The sequence below is a fragment of the Gymnodraco acuticeps genome, unplaced genomic scaffold, assembly GCF_902827175.1.
Source record: "Gymnodraco acuticeps unplaced genomic scaffold, fGymAcu1.1, whole genome shotgun sequence".
In the NCBI taxonomy this organism is placed as follows: Eukaryota; Metazoa; Chordata; class Actinopteri; order Perciformes; family Bathydraconidae; genus Gymnodraco; species Gymnodraco acuticeps.
In genome coordinates, this window is record NW_022991543.1 from 155,496 (window position 1) to 177,934 (window position 22,439).

The 22,439-nt window shown below is 42.1% G+C and overlaps 1 protein-coding gene, 2 long non-coding RNA genes and 1 pseudogene across 4 annotated transcripts; all 4 read right to left on the reverse strand.

Moving 5' to 3' along the window:
- Positions 1 to 128: 128 nt before the first annotated feature.
- LOC117533488 (E3 ubiquitin/ISG15 ligase TRIM25-like) lies at positions 129 to 2,785 on the reverse strand. Of its 2 annotated transcripts, XM_034197268.1 has the most exons (2): positions 1,743 to 2,785; positions 1,590 to 1,669 (listed from the first exon to the last, which is right to left on the reverse strand). In XM_034197268.1, exons 1-2 carry the CDS (start codon positions 2,705 to 2,707, stop codon positions 1,657 to 1,659), a joined length of 978 nt encoding a protein of 325 aa, XP_034053159.1. In that variant the 5' UTR covers positions 2,708 to 2,785; the 3' UTR covers positions 1,590 to 1,656. The 2 variants fall into 2 exon arrangements, with proteins under 2 accessions (XP_034053158.1, XP_034053159.1); XM_034197267.1 differs by having other exon boundaries at positions 129 to 2,785.
- A 2,725-nt stretch (positions 2,786 to 5,510) lies between these two features.
- LOC117533494 lies at positions 5,511 to 10,725 on the reverse strand. Its single transcript, XR_004567060.1, has 3 exons — positions 10,660 to 10,725; positions 9,862 to 9,967; positions 5,511 to 5,572 (listed from the first exon to the last, which is right to left on the reverse strand). It is a non-coding gene; the product is annotated as an uncharacterized LOC117533494 (long non-coding RNA).
- A 955-nt stretch (positions 10,726 to 11,680) lies between these two features.
- LOC117533484 lies at positions 11,681 to 14,482 on the reverse strand (annotated as a pseudogene).
- Positions 14,483 to 16,865: 2,383 nt separating this feature from the next.
- Positions 16,866 to 21,968, reverse strand: LOC117533492. Its single transcript, XR_004567058.1, has 3 exons — positions 21,917 to 21,968; positions 21,117 to 21,222; positions 16,866 to 17,113 (listed from the first exon to the last, which is right to left on the reverse strand). It is a non-coding gene; the product is annotated as an uncharacterized LOC117533492 (long non-coding RNA).
- Between the last annotated feature and the right edge of the window lie 471 nt (positions 21,969 to 22,439).

The following is a 22,439-nucleotide window of genomic DNA, read 5'->3' on the forward strand; positions in this document are numbered from 1 at the left end:
CAGTTGAATGGCGACTGCTTTTAGCTACAAACTGCTGAACTTAGCGGAGAAATGTAGAAAAGTGAAATCATTTGAATGAAAATTGTTAAATGTTATGGCACCTTGGACATTATACAAGAAGAACATCCTTTTTTATTTTTGAAAGACAAACCTTTATTAATATCCAAACAGTTAATTTGATCACACATCCCATCAGTAAAGTCTGTTCAATGATTTCATGATCAGTTTCACTTCATCCACACAATCTGAATCTCAGCTATTTCAAACAGAATCAGAAATGATTTACTTGCTGATTATTATCATGATAATTAATGTTCTATAAAACATCAGAGTGCCCACTTTCTATTTGGATAACAACAACAACAACAACACCAACAACAATGAGTCTGCAAAACAATAACTGTAATATTATACAATGTATTTCCCAAACAAAGACTCTAAGCTATTGACAGGAGAATAATAAATGATTGACTTATTGATTATGATCATGACAGTAAGTAATATCATTTTAAATAAACATGTAATGATGAAATAAGTGTTATAACCATCTGGGGAACTCATTTGTTCATTAATTTGGGCAACAATAATATATAATCTGTCAAAATAATACATGTGATTATAAATGTCTCTATTGTTGAGAAAGTGGCCAGAATAAAATATCTACAATGAAAGAAGCTCTGGTGCTTTCTCTCTGAAGACTCAAGCTTCAAGAGAAACAACAACATATAAATATATCAATATTCAACACATATTTAGAGCAAAGTTCACATTTCCATGCAGAGAAATATGAGTAGAGGTTAACAGAAACCCTCCTGAGCAGTGACAGCCTCCATGGCTACACAGACACAGGAAGGAGCACTGCCTAAAGAAACTCCAACATCTACAGAACAACTCATGAGAAGATGTTAAAGCACATCCCATAATGTTTGATTGACAGCTGATCTCTGTGCAGTGAAGACATGAACAATCAGCTCTCAGCAACAATGATGGACACAATGAGTTTAAGAAGTAGAAGAGTTCCTCAAATGACTTCAGGCTATTTCAGTTTACAAAACTCAGCTGTGGTTCCATAATAATAAAGCCCAACTCCAGCATGAAGCGGCTGAGTGAATGTGGTCTGGACTCTGTGGAGGAGAGTCATGGTTTCAGAGATGATGCTGTAGAAGGACAGAATACCTGCTCTGTGATCCAGGTACACTCCTACTCTGGAGGACTGAGGACCTGAGACGCGAGTTTTGATTCTGTTGTGACTAAATAAATAACTGTGTTGGAAACACTCTAAGGACCAAGATTTGTCATTGAGTCCAAATCCACATTTACCCCCACCCCCTGCTCTGCTGATATTCTTGTCTGCGACTGCTACATAAATTCCTCCCCCTCTCCGCTCCACCTCCCAGTAACAACGTCCAGTCAGACTCTCTGTACTCAGGACCTGACGCCAACCAGTGAATCTGTCTGGGTGATTAGAATAAGACTGTTGTTGTTCCTTGTATGTTGCTTTTCTGCTCCCCTCAGATAATAACAGCTGTGTGTGTGCTGTGTTTGGATCCAGTGTGATCTCCTGTGAATATTTTAAGAACCCAGCTCTGGTGGTGGGCTCTGCTGCTGGCAGTAAAACTTCCACTTCAGGCGGTGAGACGTTTGTCCATTCCTCTCTCAGGACGTCCTGTAGTTTGTCTCTGACTGCTGACAGGGCCGCCGTCACGTCCTCAAAGTAGCTCAGAGGACGGATGTTGATGCTGGAGGAGTGTGTAGCTTCACTGAGGGCTGGCAGTGAGGGGTAGCTGTGCAGAAACTGGTTGTGATCCTCTGTGTGAGACAGCAGCTTCAGCTCAGCGTCTCTCCTCTTCAGCTCAGAGATCTCCTGCTCCAGCTTCTCCTGGAGCTCTCTGACTCGACTCACTTCTCTCTTCTGCTGGGATCTGACCTGCTGCTTCACGTCAGAGCTTCTTTTCTCCATGAGACGGATCAGCTCAGTGAACATCTTCTCACTGTCCTCCACTGCTTTATCAGCAGAGCCGTTGACGGCCTCCACCTCCTGCTGAAGCAGCTTCACCTCCTTCTCTCCGTCCTGGATTCTCTGCTGGATGTTTTGTCGACTCCCCTCCAGCTCTCTCTGCCTCTCAGTCCTCTCTGCTGCAGCTGACACCGTGTCGTGGCCTTTGTGTTCGTCCACAGAGCAGAGATAACAGATACACTGCTGATCAGTGCGGCAGAACATCTTCATCACCTCGTCGTGACGAGAGCAGATGTTCTCCTGGAGCTTCTTGGAGGGCTCCACCAGCTTGTGTTTCTTTAATGGAGCTACCTCATAATGAGGCTGGAGGTGTTTGTCACAATAAGAGGCCAGACACACGAGGCAGGACTTACAGGCTCTCAGTTTCCTCCCAGTGCAGACATCACAGGCCACATCTTCAGCTCCAGCATAGCAGAGATCAGCAGGAGCAGCTTGGAGTCCAGTCTTCTTCAGCTCCTCCACTAAAGCTGCTAACATGGTGTTCTTCAGCAGGACAGGCCTCGGTGTGAAGCTCTGCCTGCACTGAGGGCAGCTGTGGATCTTCTTCTCATCCTCTCCGTCCCAGAAGCCTTCAATACACTTCATACAGTAGCTATGTCCACAGGAAGTCGTCACCGGATCCTTTAGTAGATCCAGACAGATCGAACAAGAGAAGGTTTCCCGGTCCAGCTGAACTCCTTTCTGCGCCATTTCTCCTCTCAGTGGCAGCGAGTGTCTGAGTTTCACTTCCTGAGAACTGAAACTATGTGAGCTGTGATCTGAACAACATGTGTGTGTGCAGTGAATGTGGCCTATCAGCTCTTGTATTTTACCCACATGTTGGTTACACCCATCCTCTTCAGTGTGGATCTAAAGGGGAGGAACCAGGAAATACAGAGTGGAGCTGGCTGTGTCTGAGAGCAGGAAGAAGAGGGAGGGCTTATCAAACTCTGACTCATTCCAGGAGGAGGAGCAGCGCTGACACTCTGAACTGTTTCCTCATTTACAAACGGAGCCTCGCTTTCAACCTGCTCTACATTTGAAGAGAGCTTTTAGTTGTAAAATAAGTGGGTACACTTACAAATTCTGCAGGGGATCAAATACTTATTTCCTCTACTGTAAATGTATTGCCTCAATGTCCTGAAATAGCTGAATAAGTTAATAGTTGAATATTTTGTGCAGCTGAAAGTAGGCTGAAGGAGTTATCAGATGTTCTTTTGAAGGGGTGTGTGGCTTTGGAGAGTGTGAGGTGAAGAAACACTAAATGAGATATCTGACATCAATAAATGGGAGGCTCACCCATAAAAACAATGGTTAGGGAGGCAAAGGCCTTTGGTGTGTGTGTGTGTGTGTGTGTGTGTGTGTGTGTGTGTGTGTGTGTGTGTGTGTGTGTGTGTCAGATGAATACAATTTAGAATAAAATAAATCTAATATATTGAATGGGAAGTCAGATATGAGATATATAGTGTAATTGATCAAATATGAAGTCAAGGTGTTACTGAGACTTTTGACCTACTGTCTTACACTGTAGTCACATTGTAATTTTGTATGTCAATTATAAAAACTAAAACATATCTATAAACTTCTGCTTCCTAAATCAATCGTGAAAGTAGAAGTTGTAAAGGTTTGACCTATATTGTATGTTGTGTCTTGTCCCTTATGGTTTATTTTTTAATTGTGAGCTATAAAGGATTAAATACAGGAGCAGCATGCAGATATTTGAACACGCATGATCATCAGACAAGTCACCTTCTTGATCCTCACACTGAAATACATAGAGCTTATGTAACGCAGATGTAAATGTTTGCATCAGTAAAACAACACATATCTCCTTTGGAAATATCTCTTATCAGAGGTCTTTATTCCAGTTTGGTAAAGCCAACAGTTACTCTCCAAAGTTACATTCAAACAATCTTTCATTTACCTGAACCTCAGGTAAACCTCCACGTCCCCAGTTCAGACCTTTATTCCTCTGTTGGTCTCACAACGATCACAACAATAGTGATTTCTCCCTCTTATCATATTCTTTAACATTCCAAGCATACATATTTATATTCACTATTTGTACAATATATTGTCATCGAGTCCATTCATCCGTCCACCCCCCCCTCGTCCACATGCACACACACAAACACTGTACAGATGTATCAATGGAATCATGGTTCAAAGACGGTCGGCCTTAACATTTAATATCCACGAGTCAAGGAAAGACACAGCTGAGTACCATTTGTTTGTTTTTCAAGTTCTGGCTGCTGCAAGGTGATTTGTTCATAAAGCCAAATGGAGAAGGCGGCGTGCTATATGACAGAGTGAAAGCCTCTCATGTGTTCAGAGGACCCTGGTCCAGTGTTTCAGGAATACAGGAAGAAGAACAAAGAGAGAGATGGAAAGAGCGTTTAAAGGAATGACAATTATTCACCATGTTATCTTGAATTCTTCATTAAGAGCTTACTATTTAAAGCACTTCCACATGACTGGTCTCACGGAGGGTCAAATAATGCTCAAATGTGAAACTTTGATGTCTTTTATAATGTAAGGTTTTATAAAAAAATTGAATTACTAGCATGTGACGGGATAATTGAGCTTTACTGCACAAAATGTGAGAGCTTTTAAATAAAGGGTTTAAAATACGTCCCAATTTACGTCAATTCATCAAAACAGTTTTTTGAATTCTTCTTACCGTAGAGGGATACAAGAAAAACGACATCATCTTCAAAAACCTAAGAAAACACGAGTCGAGTAATTTGATATACAAGTGGTCATTTTGATGGTGAAGCATTCCTGCTCAAATAAAAGGAAAGACAAAGGGAGACCTGAACGGAAAGGGCAGTAAATGTTCATATCATTCCTAAATAAAAGCGTTCCATCCCTTCTTCTCCACGTTGCTTCTCTTAGTGTCTAAACGTCTAAAGCCAAGCACAGCAGTTCCTTCTCTTGGTTCCCCAGTGTGGTTCTTACAGGAGTGGTGACAGGTTATACAATACAGTCCGGTCTCCAACCTCCAATACTGACGCCTCCTTACTTCCAGCCAACTGATGCTTTGGTCTCTGTGCAGTAGACGAGGCGTTTATGGCCCTGTATTAGGAATCCAGTGTCGGACATTTGGACGCCAACTATTGCAGTAAAGTGGCACAAACGCAGCTGCAGGAGAACATGAGATACTGAAAAGTGCAAACCTGTTTCTTGGTCGCTAGTTCGATACATCTATGGTTTGGTTTATGACACATTTGCGTAGCTTTGGTCCGGAGGTTGTACGAGAGGAGAAAGCCAGTGACTACAATTTGAGAGGAAGAGAAGCTGAGCCGAGCCGAGCCGAGCCAGGCTGTGTTCGGCAGGGCCACGCTGGGTTAGGAAGAGCTCTGCGTTGGGAGAGTGAGAGAGAAAAACAAGAGGCTCGTCCTCCAGTGTCTCTCTCTACCTGCCGAAAATGTTCTCGTACTCCAGCAGTATGAGCTCCACGATCTGGTTCTGGTACACCATGTGGACCGCGATGTTCCACGTCTCCTGTTCGGGGCGCAGTACACGATGGCCACGCTCTGAGTGGTCATACGGTTCTCCTCGCCGTGCTCGATCACCCTGGAGAGGACACATCATTTGGAATTGATAATAAATCCTGACATAAGATAAGACTTTATTTATCCCGAAGGAAATTGTTGTACCAGAGTTACAAAAATACAATAAACACAGCAGCACAATAACAAAACTGTAAACTAACAGTACAGTAAAACTGCAATTAAATATCTACAGGAAACATAGACGGTCACATAATGAAGTAAATATTCACAGTATTCGTGGTTGCAGATACGTAATAACACAGAATTCTCTCAGAAATACTCTACTGTTTACAATCTGCTCCGTAATGCTGTCGTATTTTTCATAATCAGATATGTATGATGGTTTATTTAGGCCGTTGTAGGTGAAATATACAAACCTGGGCAGGGGAGTAAAGAGTAAACAACTCAGAATTTCTTAGACGTATTTATACATTCATTCGTGATTTATTTTGTCATTTTCTGAAAATATAGGTGTACATTTATAGAATGAGAAAAAGCCTACAAATATGGAGGAAAAACTCAACATTCTTTAATTATTATCAACTCATAAATCCGCTATACTAGTATTACAGAGTGACGATCGTATGCCTCAACCAAATTCTTCCAAATTGTCATCAGCCTATTTTTATCCTATTTTTGAAATTGTCCTAATTAGTAGTTAGAGTTCATCCAGGGGCGGACTGGCCATCTGTAGAATCTGGAGAACCACAGAACGGCCGGTCGTCAAGGGCTGTGGACGGCAGGCACTTTAAAAAGAAAAGGTTTAACGTCATCATTTAAATTGCGATGACGGCCGACAGCGGCCGCTAATGCAGTTGTGTGGTTCTTATGTCAAATAATCACACACACGAAGAAGAGAAAAGACCGGCCACACGAAGGCCCATTCCCAAACCGCCCCCTACACGAGAAGGGTCTAGCTGCGGCCGCGGACAGTACACGATGGTACACGATGGTACACGACACGCCCACCTGACACGACACTACGGTGGCTGAGAAGGGTCTAGCTGCGGCCGCGAAAGTTGTACTACCAAATATGGTCAGAAGAGAGCACGCCCCACACGTGAGACGCTGACGCAAAGATATTTAAGGAGACATGGAGGTTTACAGACAACAGACAACAAACAATATGGCGCACCGAGTACAGGTAATTATTAAACGTATTGTGGTTTTAGATATAATTACATACTATTTAGGTTCTCGTTTGTTTGTCGATGTGGCAGTTTAGCGCAGTGTAATTGTGTTTATTTTGCTATTATATATATATACTGTATATATATATATATATATATATATATAGGCGCTATATATATCTTATTATTAATACATCATTGGAACGGTACCTCCAGTATGCCTACATGACAAGCATTTTTATAATATACAGTAAACATATCTTTGACTTATTGCAAAATTATAAAATGAAATTCACCCCTGCTGTCATTCTGGCTTTCACTGTTCAAATGAGATGTCAACCATCAAAATGGGATAAGGGGTTCCAAGGGGTTCTCAAACGGATAGGTTATTAATTTATTTGCCTAATAGTTGCTTAAAATGCTACAATAACATGCCATGTACGGTCTCTCTCAGCCACCGTGGGTGGCGTAGTAGGGGGCGTGTCGTGTAGTGTCGTCAATTCGCTTTTCATCTGCCATGCCTCTCAGCCACCGTAGTGTCGTGTCAGGTGGGCGTGTCGTGTACCGTCGTGTACCGTCGTTTACTGTCCGCGGCCGCAGCTAGACCATATTGCCCTACACCCTGTCACTACCCGATCTGCAGCTCTGCCCGATCTGCAGTGCGCATGTACGAGATGGTCCGCCATATTGGACATCTCCAGACGGCAACCCAAGTAGGACAACATTGACACAGTGGCTTTTGGCAAAGCTCAAAAATAAAACGAGAGAGAGATGAGTTATTGTTATTACAACGTGACTTCACTATTATTTAACAACTATTTTTATTGGGTTGTTTTATTTAGGGTTAAGTACATTGTCAGAATAAGTGAGTAATGGATTTAACTTCTGTTAGACAGCTATCATACTGAATACATATTTACTGTGAATGTGTGCAAACATGTATGGCATATGGCTGTCTAACAGAAGTTAAATTCATTTCTCACTTATTCTGACAATGTACTTAACCCCAAATAAAAGAACCCAATAAAAAGAGTTGTTAAATAATAGTGAAGTCACGTTGTAATAACAATAACTCATCTCTCTCTCGTTTTATTTTTGAGCTTTGCCAAAAGCCACTGTGTCAATGTTGTCCTACTTGGGTTGCCGTCCGGAGATGTCCAATATGGCGGACCATCTCGCACATGCGCACTGCAGATCGGGCAGAGCTGCAGATCGGGTTGTGACACACCCTACCCCTCCGTTTGCGCGTTCACGCGGAGGGTCCGCCATATTGAGGGCTGTTCCAAAGCAACGAGTGTGGAGGGGGAGTGGGCTATCAAGCCCTCAAACAGCGAGTCTGCAGCGGTTGCTGACTTGAGACCGGTCTCTACCTGACCGGAGTCACGCTGTGTGTGTCCGTCAGGAAACACGCTGTTTACAAGTAATTCCAGCAAACATCCACTGATAAATTGCGATGTTAACAACCTCATGATAACCTCATATGTTTTTAACTTAGGATCATACCTGTGTTTAGTCTAGAAAAAGGTAAATGTGTGCATTTTATTATAAAGTTGTGTATATTTACAGACCGTTGCAAAAACTAAGAAGCTTATAAACATCAGGTTTAAAACTAAAAGAGCTTTGAAACACAATGAAAGAGTTTTGGAGTTTTATTTGAGTTATTCATTTAAACTTTTTGTCTAAGAGATGCTGATTTGAAACCGTTGTTACATACAATTACGGCATTTCCTGTTTCTGCCGGAGAGAGGGAGGCCGTCCCAAAGCTTGCTGCTGTATTTACTCCCTCCATCTGACAGGAGGGAGCCTCGTTGAGCTGCGAGTGTGTGCTACAGACGGAGTTCACTCCATCACGGAGGGGTAGGGTCGAGGGAGTGGTTTGGGATTGGGCCGAAGAGAAGGGATTAGACGCCGCGGCAGACAGGGAGAATGAAAAAACATGGATACAAATCAAAGAAAACGAAAAGAAAAAGGTGGGGCCGAGAAGGCAAGAGAAATAAAGGTGAAGTCACTCGCAGGTGAAGCATATACATGTCGCAAATCGACAGACCTTCTTGGCAGCAGCGCTACAAGCACTATCAACAGCAGCTTAGAACAAGTGCAAGATGATGAAGAGAATGATGAGGGCCCGAGTTTAGATATACAGCCAGCCTCCTGCGTTCATGATGAGGGACAGAGTTGAGCTGCTGGAAGAACCAGCTCAACTGGCACATACAAGTGCAGGGCAAGAGCAAGAGGTGGGTGAGAATTATCCCTTGAACTCAGTGACGTTTTCTCCTGGAGGCCAAGGGAAGCCAGGCTTCCCCTGTTTTTTTTGCATTGTAGTTATAATATTAATAAATAAATAAAAACACTTCGTTTAGTTTCGGTAATTATTCTGCCGGCCCGTCTCTCCCCCATTCTCATTGAGTATTTTACAAAGAGTGAAACAGCGCCCCTCTAGATGTTATGGTGAAATAGTAGATTGCACTCTGTTGCGAGACGAGGCCAGCCACAATTGGCTTCCCTTGGTGAAAAAAAAATTGAGGGATTGACCAATCAGATGAGGCGCACGTCATGCCTCACAATCCAATCAAATCACATCAACTTCAGTTCGTACTGTAACTGTCATCACTGCCCTTAAAAAGTAGCAAGCAACTGAAGCAAGTGCAATTATGGAGGGTGGAGATTTGGAGTATTTCATCAAAAATAATTGTACTAAACTTCCGCTACAGCAGCAACTAAAAATGAAATCTGATGACAGGCCAATGATCAAACTGGAGCTGTGTACAGAGAGGGAAAAAGGAGTGAATCGGACGTAAAACTTTAAATAATAAACAGCGGATTTCTAACATTTGACATTTCATGTGGCCGGACTGGGTCAGTTTCCAGCGCTGCATTTTAGTCCCAGTCCGCCCCTGCTTTCATCGCACATTTCTGATCAGTTCATCTTTAAGTCACAGTCCACATGTGTGCCAGATCTGAAAAGGTTCCCTCTATGCATTCCTGGGAGAACGAGGCGTACGGACACACATATGTTTGAAAGTTATTTCTGACGGACAACTCAAACATATTATGCCTCAGGCCGCAGATGTCGCCAGAGAAAGGCATACCAAAGTGTGATTTGATTTGTAGGCATTATACACAGCAAGCTGAAGAAAAGGAAAAACAAATGATAGAGCAGTAAGAGAGTGTTTTTTCTCACTTCCTGAGGTGCTTGAAGAGAGTCTGCATGGTGTCGTGGTTGCAGACGGGAAGCTGTCGGACCAGATCTTTAATGGACTGAACCCGCTGCTTGTAGTCTGGACTCTCTGCACAACAGAAAACACAACATTTATCAAAGTGAATCATCTGGATTCATCAAAGAGTCTCATGCCTCCTTCTGTTGTTTCCACTGACTACTTCCACATCATATGCACATTGTTTTACTTATTCCCAATAAAAGACAATATGAATACTACGCTGTTTACAAAGAGGCTAACGGGTACGGTTTCACAGTTTTCTGGCTCTCCAAAACCCAGGTTCTTTCCGGGCCAACAACCGGGCTGAGTAGTATGCTAAACTAGAGAGAGAATCGTTGGCAAGGGGGCTACAACTACAACAAAATGAACATATTTGACCGTGATTTAATTGTAATACACGTTTCAAAATGATGCCGAAGTAACAACATACTGATACCGGTTAGTAAAAACCATGAATTAATGTTTTGATTAGTCTGCAGACAGACGGCAGGCTAAAAACCTTTTTAAATCCTTTTTTTCTGAATGGAGTTTGGCTACGCTAACGTTGTATATGCTCCGACCGTCCACACTCACAGCAACGGCCTATACAGACATAAATAAACCAGCGACTGTATTCGCCATGACACAGACAGTCTGTGGTTTGTACTTATTTAACTTTTGTCTAGTTCTGAACAGATATGAGGAGCTGTGAGCTGTGAGTGCTAACAGCTAAAGGCTGATGTTGGTTTTGTGGTTGTGGTGCAGCTGTGTGTTTCACGTACTGATTGCGCTGATGAAGTCGTGGAAGAGAGCGCAGCTCTCTGAAGTACATCTGTAACGCTCCAGTGATCACATGGAAGTCCTCCCACTTGGAGTCTGACAGGTTCACCTTTGATATATATTTATTTTAGTGCCATGCAGGTTGAAACTGTCACGGAAGAAAATTGTTGAACTTTCCAAAGAAGTTCTATTTATTGTCTATTTGGCAGAAGTATTATCAGCTAAATGTACTCAGGTATCAAAAGTAAAAGTACTCTTTTATATAAGAGTTGTATTATTATACAATATTATAATATCTTGTTTTCATCATGAGAAAATACATGAGTTTTTAAATGTTGGATTTGGTCAATATGGAGCACATTTTGGAAAGTGCTGAGTCAATTTGTAAAAAATATATATCATATAAACACATGAATTTGTATAAAAAGCAACTACTTTTGTCAAATAAATGAAGTGCATTAAAAGCCTCTGAAATGTATTGTACAGTGAAAAGTAGATTTTCTCCAGTACATTTTTGAGGTACTTTGTAATTCTACCCCACTACATTTCTTTAATACCTTTAGTTCATATGCAGATTTGTATTAATGATGTGGAAGTAAAAGTACCCGAATTATACTTAAGTAGGCTACATTACTTGAGTAAATGTACTAAGTTACTTTCCACCATTGTTAACTATGCAACTTTCCTTTTAGAGGATGGGCTTCCACAAGTATACACATTTAAATATAGTGAAATACTCACCACAGAAAGCTAGTCGTTGCATGGAGGAAGGCAGTTGAAGTTAGACTAGAAAATGCAGAAGAAGCTGAATATTGTAACAGCTGAATGGCGACTGCTTTTAGCTACAAACTGCTGAACTTAGGCGGAGAAATGTAGAAAAGTGAAATCATTTGAATGAAAATGGTTAAATGTTATGGCACCTTGGACATTATACAAGAAGAACATCCTTTTTTATTTTTGAAAGACAAACCTTTATTTAATATCCAAACAGTTAATTTGATCACACATCCCATCAGTAAGTCTGTTCAATGATTTCATGATCAGTTTCACTTCATCCACACAATCTGAATCTCAGCTATTTCAAACAGAATCAGAAATGATTTACTTGCTGATTATTATCATGATAATTAATGTTCTATAAAACATCAGAGTGCCCACTTTCTATTTGGACAACAACAACAACAACAACAACCACAACAACAATGAGTCTGCAAAACAATAACTGTAATATTATACAATGTATTTCCCAAACAAAGACTCTAAGCTATTGACAGGAGAATAATAAATGATTGACTTATTGATTATGATCATGACAGTAAGTAATATCATTTTAAATAAACATGTAATGATGAAATAAGTGTTATAACCATCTGGGGAACTCATTTGTTCATTAATTTGGGCAACAATAATATATAATCTGTCAAAATAATACATGTGATTATAAATGTCTCTATTGTTGAGAAAGTGGCCAGAATAAAATATCTAACATGAAAGAAGCTCTGGTGCTTTCTCTCTGAAGACTCAAGCTTCAAGAGAAACAACAATATACAAATATATCAATATTCAACACATATTTAGAGCAAAGTTCACATTTCCATGCAGAGAAATATGAGTAGAGGTTAACAGAAACCCTCCTGAGCAGTGACAGCCTCCATGGCTAAACAGACACAGGAAGGAGCGCCGCCTAAAGAAACTCCAACATCTACAGAACAACTCATGAGAAGATGTTAAAGCACATCCCATAATGTTTGATTGACAGCTGATCTCTGTGCAGTGATGAACAATCAGCTCTCAGCAACAATGATGGACACAATGAGTTTAAGAAGTAGAAGAGTTCCTCAAATGACTTCAGGCTATTTCAGTTTACAAAACTCAGCTGTGTCTCCATAACCATAACCAAGCCCAACTCCAGCATGTAGCGGCTGAGTGAATGTGGTCTGGACTCTGTGGAGGAGAGTCATGGTTTCAGAGATGATGCTGTAGAAGGACAGAATACCTGCTCTGTGATCCAGGTACACTCCTACTCTGGAGGACTGAGGACCTGAGACGGGAGTGTTGATATTGTTGTAAAAAAATGAATAACTGTGTTGGAAACACACTAAGGACCAAGATTTGTCATTGAGTCCAAATCCACATTTACCCCCACCCCCTCTTCTGCTGATATTCTTGTATGTGACTGCTGCATGAACTGTTCCCCCTCTCCACTCCACCTCCCAGTAACAACGTCCAGTCAGACTCTCTCTACTCAGGACCTGACGCCAATTTGTGAATCTGTCTGGATGACTAGAATAAGGCTGTAGTTGTTCCATGACTGTTGCTTTTCTGCCCCCCTCAGATATTATCAGCTGTGTGTTTGCTGTGTTTGGATCCAGTGTGATTTCCTGTGAATATGTTAAGAACCCAGCTCTGGTGGTGGGCTCTGCTGCTGGCAGTAAAACATCCACTTCAGGCGGTGAGACGTTTGTCCATTCCTCTCTCAGGACGTCCTGTAGTTTGTCTCTAACTGCTGACAGGGCCGCCGTCACGTCCTCAAAGTAGCTCAGAGGACGGATGTTGATGCTGGAGGAGTGTGTAGCTTCACTGAGGGCTGACAGTGAGGGGGTAGCTGTGCAGAAAACTGGTTGTGATCCTCTGTGTGAGACAGCAGCTTCAGCTCAGCATCTCTCCTCTTCAGCTCAGAGATTCCCTGCTCCAGCTTCTCCTGGAGCTCTTTGACTCGACTCACTTCTCTCTTCTGCTGGGATCTGACCTGCTGCTTCACATCAGAGCTTCTTTTCTCCATGAGACGGATCAGCTCAGTGACGTCTTCTCACTGTCCTCCACTGCTTTATCAGCAGAGCCATTGACGGCCTCCACCTCCTGCTGAAGCAGCTTCACCTCCTTCTCTCCATCCTGGATTCTCTGCTGGATGTTTAGTCGACTCCCCTCCAGCTCTCTCTGCCTCTCAGTCCTCTCTGCTGCAGCTGACACCGTGTCGTGGCCTTTGTGTTCGTCCACAGAGCAGAGATAACAGATACACTGCTGATCAGTGCGGCAGAAACATCTTCATCACCTCGTCGTGACGAGAGCAGATGTTCTCCTGGAGCTTCTTGGAGGGCTCCACCATCTTGTGGTTTCTTAATGGAGCTACGTCATAATGAGGCTGGAGGTGTTTCTCACAATAAGAGGCCAGGACACATGAGGCCGGACTTACAGGCTCTCAGTTTTCTCCCAGTGCAGACATCACAGGCCACATCTTCAGCTCCAGCATAGCAGAGATCAGCAGGAGCAGCTTGGAGTCCAGTCTTCTTCAGCTCCTCCACTAAAGCTGCCTAACATGGTGTTTTTTCAGCAGGACAGGCCTCGGTGTGAAGCTCTGCCTGCACTGAGGGCAGCTGTGGGTCTTCTTCTCATCCTCTCCATCCCAGAAGCCTTTAATACACTTCATGCAGTAGCTGTGTCCACAGGGAATAGCCACCGGATCCTTTAGTAGATCCAGACAGATCGAACAAGAGAAGGTTTTCCCGGTCCAGCTGAACTCCTTTCTGCGCCATTTCTCCTCTCAGTGGCAGCGAGTGTCTGAGTTTCACTTCCTGAGAACTGAAACTATGTGAGCTGTGATCTGAACAACATGTGTGTGTGCAGTGAATGTGGCCTATCAGCTCTTGTATTTTACCCACGTGTTGGTTACACCCATCCTCTTCAGTGTGGATCTAAAGGGGAGGAGCCAGGAAATACAGAGTGGAGCTGGCTTGTGTCTGAGAGCAGGAAGAAGAGGGAGGGCTCATCAAACTCTGACTCATTCCAGGGGAGGAGCAGCGCTGACACTCTGAACTGTTTCCTCATTTACAAACGGAGCCTCGCTTTCAACCTGCTCTACATTTGAAGAGAGCTTTTAGTTGTTAAATAAGTGGGGTAAAACTTACAAATTCTGCAGGGGATCAAATACTTATTTCCTCTACTGTAAATGTATTGCCTCAATGTCCTGACATAGCTGAATAAGTTAATAGTTGAATATTTTGTGCAGCTGAAAGTAGGCTGAAGGAGTTATCAGATGTTCTTTTGAAGGGGTGTGTGGCCTTTGGAGAGTGTGAGGTGGAGAAAACACTAAATGAGATATCTGACATCAATAAATGGGAGGCTCACCCATAAAAACAATGGTTAGGGAGGCAAAGGCCTTTGGTGTGTGTGTGTGTGTGTGTGTGTGTGTGTGTGTGTGTGTGTGTGTGTGTGTGTTGTGTGTGTGTGTGTGTGTGGTGTGTGTGTGTGTGTGTGTGACAGATGAATACAATTTAGAATAAAATAAATCTAATATATTGAATGGGAAGTCAGATATGAGAGATATAGTGTAATTGATCAAATATGAAGTCAAGGTGTTACTGAGACTTTTGACCTACTGTCTTACACTGTAGTCACATTGTAATTGTGTATGTCAATTATAAAAACTAAACATATCTATAAACTTCTGCTTCCTAAATCAATCGTGAAAGGAGAAGTTGTAAAGGTTTGACCCTATATTGTATGTTGTGTCTTGTCCCTTATGGTTTATTTTTTAATTGTGAGCTAAAGGATTAAATACAGGAGCAGCATGCAGATATTTGAACACGCATGATCATCAGACAAGTCACCTTCTTGATCCTCACACTGAAATACATAGAGCTTATGTAACGCAGATGTAAATGTTTGCATAAGTAAAACAACACATATCTCCTTTGGAAATATCTCTTATCAGAGGTCTTTATTCCAGTTTGGTAAAGCCAACAGTTACTCTCCAAAGTTACATTCAAACAATCTTTCATTTACCTGAACCTCAGGTAAACCTCCACGTCCCCAGTTCAGACCTTTATTCCTCTGTTGGTCTCACAACGATCACAACAAGAGTGATTTCTCCCTCTTATCATATTCTTTAACATTCCAAGCATACATATTTATATTCACTATTTGTACAATATATTGTCATCGAGTCCATTCATCCGTCCACCCCCCCCTCGTCCACATGCACACACACAAACACTGTACAGATGTATTCAATGGAATCATGGTTCAAAGACGGTCGGCCTTAACATTTAATATCCACGAGTCAAGGAAAGACACAGCTGAGTACCCATTTGTTTGTTTTTCAAGTTCTGGCTGCTTGCAAGGTGATTTGTTCATAAAGCCAAATGGAGAAGGCGGCGTGCAGATATATGACAGAGTGAAGCCTCTCATGTGTTCAGAGGACCCTGGTCCAGTGTTTCAGGAATACAGGAAGAAGAACAAAGAGAGAGATGGAAAGAGCGTTTAAAGGAATGACAATTATTCACCATGTTATCTTGAATTCTTCATTAAGAGCTTACTATTTAAAGCACTTCCACATGACTGGTCTCACGGAGGGTCAAATTAATGCTCAAATGTGAAACTTTGATGTCTTTTATAATGTAAGGTTTTATAAAAAAATTGGAATTACTAGCATGTGACGGGATATTTGAGCTTTACTGCACAAATGTGAGAGCTTTTAAATAAAGGGTTTAAAATACGTCCCAATTTACGTCAATTCATCAAACAGTTTTTTTGAATTCTTCTTACCGTAGAGGGATACAAGAAAAACGACATCATCTTCAAAAACTTAAGAAAACACGAGTCGAGTAATTTGATATACAAGTGGTCATTTTGATGTGTGAAGCATTCCTGCTCAAATAAAAGGAAAGACAAAGGGAGACCTGAACGGAAAGGGCAGTAAATGTTCATATCATTCCTAAATAAAAGCGTTCCATCCCTTCTTCTCCACGTTGCTTTCTCTTAGTGTCCTAAACGTCTAAAGCCAAGCACAGCAGTTCCTTCTCTTGGTTCCCCAGTGTGGTTCTTACAGGAGTGGTGACAGGTTATACAATACAGTCGGTCTCCAACCTCCAATACTGACGCCTCCCTTACTTCCAGCCAACTGATGCTTTGGTCTCTGTGCAGTAGACGAGGCGTTTATGGCCCTGTATTAGGAATCCAGTGTCGGACATTTGGACGCCAACTATTGCAGTAAAGTGGCACAAACGCAGCTGCAGGAGAACATGAGATACTGAAAAGTGCAAACCTGTTTCTTGGTCGCTAGTTCGATACATCTATGGTTTGGTTTATGACACATTTGCGTAGCTTTGGTCCGGAGGTTGTACGAGAGGAGAAAGCACAGTGACTACAATTGAGAGGAAGAGAAGCTGAGCCGAGCCGAGCCGAGCCAGGCTGTGTTCGGCAAGGCCACGCTGGGTTAGGAAGAGCTCTGCGTTGGGAGAGTGAGAGAGAAAAACAAGAGGCTCGTCCTCCAGCGTCTCTCTCTACCTGCCGAAAATGTTCTCGTACTCCAGCAGTATGAGCTCCACGATCTGGTTCTGGTACACCATGTGGACCGCGATGTTCCACGTCTCCTGTTCGGGGCGCAACAGCGTGGGGCCGTACACGATGGCCACGCTCTGAGTGGTCATACGGTTCTCCTCGCCGTGCTCGATCACCCTGGAGAGGACACATCATTTGGAATTGATAATAAATCCTGACATAAGATAAGACTTTATTTATCCCGAAGGAAATTGTTGTGCCAGAGTTACAAAATACAATAAACACAGCAGCACAATAACAAAACTGTAAACTAACAGTGCAGTAAAACTGCCAATTAAATATCTACAGGAAACATAGACGGTCACATAATGAAGTAAATATTTCACAGTATTTAGTAGTGCAAAAAACGTGGTTGCAGATACGTAATAAACACAGAATTCTCTCAGAAATACTCTACTGTTTACAATCTGCTCCGTAATGCTGTCGTATTTTTCATAATCAGATATGTATGATGGTTTATTTAGGCCGTTGTAGGTGAAATATACAAACCTGGGCAGGGGAGTAAAGAGTAAACAACTCAGAATTTCTTAGACGTATTTATACATTCATTCGTGATTTATTTTGTCATTTTCTGAAAATATAGGTGTACATTTATAGAATGAGAAAAAGCCTACAAATATGGAGGAAAAACTCAATATTCTTTAATTATTATCAACTCATAAATCCGCTATACTAGTATTACAGAGTGACGATCGTATGCCTCAACCAAATTCTTCCAAATTGTCATCAGCCTATTTTTATCCTATTTTTGAAATTGTCCTAATTAGTAGTTAGCTTTCATCCAGGGGCGGACTGGCCATCTGTAGAATCTGGAGAACCACAGAACGGCCGGTCGTCAAGGGCTGTGGACGGCAGGCACTTTAAAAAGAAACGGTTTAACGTCATCATTTAAATTGCGCTGACGGCCGACAGCGGCCGCTAATGCAGTTGTGTGGTTCTTATGTCAAATAATCACACACAAGAAGAGAAAAGACCGGCCCACACGAAGGCCCATTCCCAAACCGCCCCCTACACGAGAAGGGTCTAGCTGCGGCCGCGGACAGTACACGATGGTACACGATGGTACACGATGGTACACGATGGTACCACGACACGCCCACCTGACACGACACTACGGTGGCTGAGAAGGGTCTAGCTGCGGCCGCGAAAGTTGTACTTCCAAATATGGTCAGAAGAGAGCACGCCCAACACGTGAGACGCTGACGCAAGGATATTTAAGGAGACATGGAGGTTACAGACAACAGACAACAAACAATATGGCGCACCGAAGTACAGGCAATTATTAAACGTATTGTGGTTTTAGATATAATTACATACTATTAGGTTCTTGTTTGTTTGTCGATGGTGGCAGTTTAGCGCAGTGTAATTGTGTTTATTTTTTGCTATTATATATATATATATATATATATATATATATAGGCGCTATATATATCTTATTATTAATACATCATTGGAACGGTACCTCCAGTATGCCTACATGACAAGCATTTTTAGAATATACAGTAAACATATCTTTGACTTATTGCAAAATTATAAAATGAAATTCACCCCTGCTGTCATTCTGGCTTTCACTGTTCAAATGAGATGTCAACCATCAAAATGGGATAAGGGGTTCCAAGGGGTTCTCAAACGGATAGGTTATTAATTTATTTGCCTAATAGTTGCTTAAAATGCTACAATAACATGCCATGTACGGTCTCTCAGCCACCGTGGGTGGCGTAGTAGGGGGCGGTCGTGTAGTGTCGTCAATTCGCTTTTCATCTTCATTATGGGGTTTTTTATTTGGGGTTAACTACATTGTCAGAATAAGTGAGAAATGGATTTAACTTCTGTTAGACAGCTATCATACTGAATACATATTTACTGTGAATGTGTGCAAAAATGTATGGCATATGGCTGTCTAACAGAAGTTACATTCATTACTCACTTATTCTGACAATGTACTTAACCCCAAATAAAAGAACCCAATAAAAAGAGTTGTTAAATAATAGTGAAGTCCGTTGTAATAACAATAACATCATCTCTCACGAGTTTTCCTTTTGAGCTTTAACAAAAGCCACTGTGTCAATGTTGTCCTACTTGGGTTGCCGTCCGGAGTGTCCAATATGGCGGACCATCTCGCACATGCGCACTGCAGATCGGGCAGAGCTGCAGATCGGGTAGTGACACACCCTACCCCTCCGTTTGCGCGTTCACGCGGAGGGTCCGCCATATTGAGGGCTGTTCCAAAGCAACGAGTGTGGAGGGGGAGTGGGCTATCAAGCCCTCAAACAGCGAGTCTGCAGCGGTGCTGACTTGAGACCGGTCTCTACCTGACCGGAGTCACGCTGTGTGTGTCCGACAGGAAACACGCTGTTTACAAGTAATTCCAGCAAACATCCACTGATAAACTACGATGTTAACAACCTCATGATAACCTCATATGTTTTTAACTTAGGATCATACCTGTGTTTAGTTAGAAAAATGTAAATGTGTGCATTTATTATAAAGTTGTGTATTTACAGACCGTTGCAAAAACTAAGAAGCTTATAAACATCAGGTTTAAAACTAAAAGAGCTTTGAAACACAATGAAAGAGTTTTGGAGTTTTATTTGAGTTATTCATTTAAACTTTTTGTCTAAGAGATGCTGATCTGATGAACCGTTGTTACACACAGTTACGGCATTTCCTGTTTCTGCCGGAGAGAGAGGGAGGCCGTCCCAAAGCTTGCTGCTGTGTTTACTCCCTCCATCTGACAGGAGGGAGCCTCGTTGAGCTGCGAGTGTGTGCTACAGACGGAGTTCACTCCATCACGGAGGGGGGTAGGGTCGAGGAGTGGTTTGGGATTGGGCCGAAGAGAAGGGATTAGACGCCGCGGCAGACAGGGAGAATGAAAAAACATGGATACAAATCAAAGAAAACGAAAAGGAAAAGGTGGGTAGCCGAGAAGGCAAGAGAAATAAAGGTGAAGTCACTCGCAGGTGAAGCTTATAAATGTCGCAAATCGACAGACCTTTTTGGCAGCAGCGCTACAAACACTATCAGCAGCAGCTTAGAACAAGTGCAAGATGATGAAGAGAATGATGAGGGCACGATTCAGATATACAGCCCCTCCTGCGTTCATGATGAGGGACAGAGTTGAGCTGCTGGAAGAACCAGCTCAACTGGCACATACACGTGCAGGGCAAGAGCAAGAGGTGGGTGAGAATTATCCCTTGAACTCAGTGGCGTTTTCTCCTGGAGGCCAAGGGAAGCCAGGCTTCCCCTGTTTTTTTGCATTGTAGTTATAATATTAATAAATAAATAAAAACACTTCGTTTAGTTTCGGTAATTATTCTGCCGGCCCGTCTCTCCCCCATTCTCATTGAGTATTTTACAAAGAGTGAAACAGCGCCCCTCTAGATGTTATGGTGAAACAGTAGATTGCACTCTCTGTTGCGAGAGGAGGCCAGCCAAAATTGGCTTCCCTTGGTGAAAAAAAATTGAGGGATTGACCAATCAGATGAGGCGCACGTCATGCCTCACAATCCAATCAAATCACATCAACTTCAGTTCGTACTGTAACTGTCATCACTGCCCTTAAAAAGTAGCAAGCAACTGAAGCAAGTGCAATTATGGAGGGTGGAGATTTGGAGTATTTCATCAAAAATAATTGTACTAAACTTCCGCTACAGCAGCAACTAAAAATGAAATCTGATGACAGGCCAATGATCAAACTGGAGCTGTGTACAGAGAGGGAAAAAGGAGTGAATCGGACGTAAAACTTTAAATAATAAACAGCGGATTTCTAACATTTGACATTTCATGTGTCCGGACTGGGTCAGTTTCCAGGGCTGCATTTTAGTCCCAGTCCGCCCTGCTTTCATCGCACATTTCTGATCAGTTCATCTTTAAGTCACAGTCCACATGTGTGCCAGATCTGAAAAGGTTCCCTCTATGCATTCCTGGGAGAACGAGGCGTACGGACAGACATATGTTTGGAAGTTATTTCTGACGGACAACTCAAACATATTATGCCTCAGGCCGCAGATGTCGCCAGAGAAAGGCATACAAAGTGTGATTTGATTTGTAGGCATTATACACAGCAAGCTGAAGAAAAGGAAAAATAAATGATAGAGCAGTAAGAGAGTGTTTTTCTCACTTCCTGAGGTGCTTGAAGAGAGTCTGCATGGTGTCGTGGTTGCAGACGGGAAGCTGTCGGACCAGATCTTTAATGGACTGAACCCGCTGCTTGTAGTCTGGACTCTCTGCACAACAGAAAACACAACATTTATCAAAGTGAATCATCTGGATTCATCAAAGAGTCTCATGCCTCCTTCTGTTGTTTCACTGACTACTTCCACATCATATGCACATTGTTTTACTTATTCCCAATAAAAGACAATATGAATACTACGCTGTTTACAAAGAGGCTAACGGGTACGGTTTCACAGTTTTTCTGGCTCTCCAAAACCCAGGTTCTTTCCGGGCCAACAACCGGGCTGAGCATGCTAAACTAGTGAGAGAATCGTTGGCAAGGGGGCTACAACTACAACAAAATGAACATATTTGACCGTGATTTAATTGTAATACACGTTTCAAAATAATGCCGAAGTAACAACATACTGATACCGGTTAGTAAAAACCATGAATTAATGCTTTGATTAGTCTGCAGACAGACGGCAGGCGAAAAACCTTTTTAAATCCTTTTTTTCTAATGGAGTTTGGCTACGCTAACGTTGTAGGCTATATGCTCCGACCGTCCACACTCACAACAACGGCCTATACAGACATAAATAAACCAGCGACTGTATTCGCCATGACACAGACAGTCTGTGGTTTGTACTGGTTTAACTTTTGTCTAGTTTCTGAACAGATATGAGGAGCTGTGAGCTCTGAGTGCTAACAGCTAAAGGCTGATGTTGGTTTTGTGGTTGTGGTGCAGCTGTGTGTTTCACGTACTGATTGCGCTGATGAAGTCGTGGAAGAGAGCGCAGCTCTCTGAAGTACATCTGTAACGCTCCAGTGATCACATGGAAGTCCTCCCACTTGGAGTCTGACAGGTTCACCTTTGATATATATTTATTTTTGTGCCATATAGGTTGAAACTGTCACGGAAGAAAAGTGTTGAACTTTCCAAAGAAGTTCTATTTATTGTCTATTTGGCAGAAGTATTATCAGCTAAATGTACTCAGGTATCAAAAGTAAAAGTACTCTTTTATATAAGAGTTGTATTATTATACAATATTATAATATCTTGTTTTCATCATGAGAAAATACATGAGTTTTTTAAATGTTGGACTTGGTCAATATGGAGCACATTTTGGAAAGTGCTGAGTCAATTTGTAAAAAATATATATCATATAAACACATGAATTTGTATAAAAAGCAACTACTTTTGTCAAATAAATGAAGTGCATTAAAAGCCTCTGAAATGTATTGTACAGTGAAAAGTAGATTTTCTCCAGTACATTTTTGAGGTACT

Coding starts and splice junctions, on each gene's coding strand:
- LOC117533488 (XM_034197267.1), bottom strand. CDS start 2,707: ATGGCGCAGAAAGGAGTTCAGCTGGACCGGGAAACCTTCTCTTGTTCG.